This window comes from Pholis gunnellus, assembly GCF_910591455.1.
Source record: "Pholis gunnellus genome assembly, chromosome: 18".
NCBI classification, from domain to species: Eukaryota; Metazoa; Chordata; class Actinopteri; order Perciformes; family Pholidae; genus Pholis; species Pholis gunnellus.
This window is the reverse complement of record NC_136545.1, coordinates 19,240,270-19,244,868: the sequence shown is the minus strand read 5'-3', so window position 1 is coordinate 19,244,868 and position 4,599 is coordinate 19,240,270. Positions and strand designations below refer to the sequence as shown.

At 42.1% G+C, this 4,599-nt stretch overlaps 1 protein-coding gene across 1 annotated transcript; it reads left to right on the top strand.

Moving 5' to 3' along the window:
* On the top strand, positions 1-1,170 carry LOC306710672 (proteinase-activated receptor 2-like; the record flags this gene model as incomplete). The annotated part of the gene is made up of 1 exon (XM_079179314.1): positions 1-1,170. One exon carries the CDS (start codon positions 1-3, stop codon positions 1,168-1,170), a length of 1,170 nt encoding a protein of 389 aa, XP_079035440.1.
* Positions 1,171-4,599: the final 3,429 nt, after the last annotated feature.

Below are 4,599 nucleotides of genomic sequence, written 5' to 3'. Positions count from 1 at the left end.
ATGAACATCAACCCCGTGAACGTCAGCTTTGTGTACATCAGCTCCGTGAACATCAACTCCGTAGCCAGAAAGGTCCTGAGCAGCCCCCTCACAACCGTCTTCCTCCCGATCGTCTACATCATCGTGTTCGCGGTGGGGCTGCCTACCAACGCCCTCGCCATCTGGGTGTTCCTCTTCAGGACCAAGAAGAAGCATCCGTCGTCCATCTACATGGCCAACCTGGCCCTGGCCGACCTGCTCTTCGTCATCTGGATCCCCCTCAAGATCGCGTACCACTTCAACGGCAACAACTGGACCTACGGGCACGGGCTGTGCAAAGTGCTGGTGGCGTTTTTCTACGGCAACATGTACTGCTCCATCGCCTTCATCACCTGCATAAGCGTCCAGCGCTACTGGGCCGTGGTCCACCCGCTCTCGCGGCCCCAGAGGGCCAACGCCGTGGCCGTCGGGGTCTCCGTTGCCGTGTGGGCGGCGGTCTGGCTTCTCACCGTCCCCCTCTACCTGTACGACCAAGAGGTCCGCGTGACGAATCTCGACATCCTCACCTGCCACGACGTCACCAGGCCCAGTCAGATGAAAATGGCGGCGGGCTACTTCCTGACGATGGGGACTCTGGGGTTCGTCGCTCCCACCGCCGTGTGCATCATCTCCTACGTGCTCATGCTCAAGGCTCTCCGCCACAGCACGACGGACCCCGCCTTCGCCAAGAAGCGGCGAAAGGCCATGGTCCTGACCGTCATCGTGCTGGTGATGTTTGTGGTGTGCTTCACCCCGAGCAACATCATGCTGCTGGTGCACTACACCCTGCTGTTGGATGAGGCGGACAACAACCTGTACGGCTTCTACATCTCCACGCTGTGCCTGGCAAGTCTCAATAGCTGCCTGGACCCGTTCATCTACTACTTCATCTCGGAGGACTTCAGGGATCACGTGAAGAACACGTTCCTCTGCAGGAGCGAGAGGACGGTGGAGAGGATGAGGGTCTTCAGCGCCCTCAAGTACTCCAAGAAGAACAACTCGTACAAGTCTGATTCAGGGAACAAGTCTGATTCAGGGAACAAGTCTGATTCGGGGAACAAGTCTGATTCGGGGAACAAGTCTGATTCGGGGAACAAGTCTAATTCGGGGAACAAGTCTAATTCGGGGAACACGCAGAGCACCGTGTGCTGACTCGTCATCTTTAAAAACTCCTCTGTTTTGGATTTCTTTACTTTGAGGAAACTGACATGTCATCTGTTTTGAAGGCCTCCTAGAAGCTTTGAGCTGTCTAAGTTACTGTTTTTTAATTTTTTTTAAGGGATTTTATTTTTTGTATCTTTTGATAATACAACTGATGTTTAATGCTTGTTGCAGTCGTCTGCAGTTTTTTTTTATTTAGCCATCATTTATTTTCATATATATATATGATCTTTTAGCTGTCACTTTTATTGTTTTGACGTGCTAAAAGGTTTTAGCATGTTGTGTGATACATGATGCAAGCTTGACATGTTTTTTTAACATGTGTTTGCGTTTTTTAAAGTAATCATTTAAAGGTTTGTCAATACATGTAAATGTCCAAACCTGCAGGCCTGGAAAAGTCTTAGAAGGTGTAAAGAAGTCTTACATTTCATATACAACTGTCATATGTTTCTCTTGATTGCTGAAGGGAGTTATGTTATAATCAATGTTTTATTTTTTTTTATCTGATCGCATGCTGTCAGGAGATGTTTTGCATCTATAAAGGATAAACACTCTGGTCACCAAGATGGACTCTTTCCAAACGAACCTCAGCAGCCAATACAAGAAGCTGCTGGTCTGAGAGGATGAACTGACTCCGACCTGTGATTTTAAAGTTATGAAACGGTGGAAATATTTTATTATGAAGTCCAAGTAATTGCAAAACGAAGAGCTCAAAGTGAAGCTGTAGTGTTTTTCTTTCAGATAGACGGGAGGACGACTGATGTCCTGCCAACACAAATAACTTGTTTTCATGCAACAAATGAGCAATGACGGAAGAGCCTTTTGAGAAGAAGGAAGTTGAGATTAGATCAAGTGCTTTCTAGAATCCTGCTGAACAGTTGATGCTTTGAAATGCTTTTTATTTTTGCACTGTAGAAGTATAAGAGCTTATAAGCTGCAAGTACATCTGTAAGTATTACATTTAATGGAAGGAAACTACTTGCTGTTTTGTGTTAATTTTTTCTGCTGAGATGCTTATTATGTTTCACATTTGAAAAGCTGTTAATATTTTCTTACTTTGTAATTTTTAAAGAAAGTTTTCACTTTTTTTTTTTTTTTTTCTCTTTTTTTCTAAATCTGTTATATCATTGTGATGTTTTACAGATGAACAGGTCTGTTTCATGCTGCTCTCTGCTGGTTAGAAGTGTGAAGTACTTTTAAGTGTATTATACACAGTAAGGCTGTAGTTTTACTGTGTTTTCTCCTCCAGCAGGAAGCGCTACGATACAGATAATAAAAAGAAACCTGAGGGACTCAGAGCTCCACCTCCTGTTTCACTGTGTTCATATCGGTCTGAGCAGAGAGTCATGTGAGAGTGTAAAGGAGCTGCTGACTGAATAAATACTTTTTTAATCTTTCAATGTAATTACTTCTCTTCATCCACTTGATTCATCTGCCCGTTATCTTCACATGTTCCTGGGAATCCGTCTTTAAATATCTTGTTCTGTCCGACAAACTATCCAAAACCAAAAAGATGTTCAATTAACAGAGAAACAAAAAGAATATATTTTTTCATGCACAACCCATCTAACTTATGAACATGAAACATTTCATAATTTGGAGAAATAATGATTTCTGTTTTTTTCTGCATTAAATGTGAAAGTTTGTAGAAAATGTAAAGAGTTACAACTTCAGCTCTTTTCTACATTTTGGGTTTTAATTAAGTCAAAACTAAACAAAAAGGTTGCTTTTGGTGTTTGTATACACATTTAAATTCTTAATTTTGGAATATTATGTAACAAAGGGTCACTTGAACCAGTTTAGATAAACAGAAACAAAGAGACTCAAATATTGCACTTAATATAATCACATAACATGGACCACACACCTGTGTGCATATGTTCACGTACAGCAGCTTCTGTTCTTTCTTCATAAGGTCACAAGTGGTGGAAAACAGAAGTAGGTCAAACTATGGCTTTAATTATATCTTTAGGAAATTACTTTTTCATCGGAGATGGAGTAGAAATCAAATAAAATGACAATTGGCGAAATAAAAAACAGTCATTTAAATCAAACACCAGAAGTTGTTTACTGGTATGAAACCGATGTCACCTGACAACTAATTATAGATGTTCACCGGTGACCTCACCTGACCGAAAGACGACGTCTTACTTCCGACATCAACCCTGCGAGGCGTGTCTCGGTTGGCTGCGCGTGACCACGTGACCCAGGTGTCAAACTCCTCCGCTGAGTGATGACTGACGGCAGTTAAAAGCAGCGCAGCCACGCCCGCGGACACTGCTGCTGCTCTTTACCTGTGAACCGTCATGGCCACAAGGACGCAATGGTTTCAGCTGTTCCTCCTGCTGGGGTTCCTGCAGACCTGCGTCACAGAGGAAGGTAAAAAGAAAAGCTCCCGCAGGTTGTTTACACCTGTGGTGTGTTTAAGCTCTTAAAACTTTAAGGTCAGGATCCAAAAGTTGTTCTGTTTTCTGAGCTGCAAGCGTTGAATATACGAAAGGCCATGTTGGTGTGTTGGCCTCGAGTGATGAGTCAGAAGTAGTTTGATCTCAGTCAGTAAGTTATGAAGTATTATTTATATGTGAAGTGGGTCGTTGTGATGCTCAAAGGACTGATTATAAGTAGAGAGCAGGTCAAAGTGCTCACACTCAAGTACTGTATTTAAGTACAAATTTGGGTTACTTTTACCTGAGTATTTCCATTTTATGCAACTTCATACTTCTCTACTGAATCTCAGTGGTAAATATCTTTGTACACCTCAGAGGTATATATTGTACTTTTTACTGACGGCTCTTTTTTCTTCTTAGATGGCTGTCGTCCATCCCCTGCCACTGGAGGTATGAAGTGTTCCTTTATGATTTGATGTTGAATGTTTGTGATAAGCTGAAGGATGAAGTGTTTCCTTTATGTGTTAATGAAATCCTCCTTCTTCAGATAAATAAACTCTTTAAAAAGCCTCTTGGATCAGCTGGAAAATGCATCGTCACAAAGCTGAAAACAGGCTGTTTGTTCTTTTTAGAGATACGTGGTTCTCACAGGACAGAGACGCTACAGACATATGATGATCTTATAGAATATGATGCATTGATGTAGATTAAACTAATAACAGGATATGAAGGAGTTAACATGCAACATGCACATGAATTCATCAGTAATATTATCCAGAAACAACAGATATAATAGTAAAACACTGACAGAGAACATTTTACTGCATTATACTTTCACTTTTCATACTTGGAGGTTTTGAATGCAGGACTTTTACTTGTGGTGGAGTATTTTCACAGTGTTGTATTGGAGGTACATTTATAGTACGTTCCTGCATGTACTGTCAACCTGTTGCACTTCTGCTTTTCACATGTTTTCATTTCATATTTTAAACAACAAGCAGGCCTCACCGGTAAGGAGGTGTGTGTCAGCTCC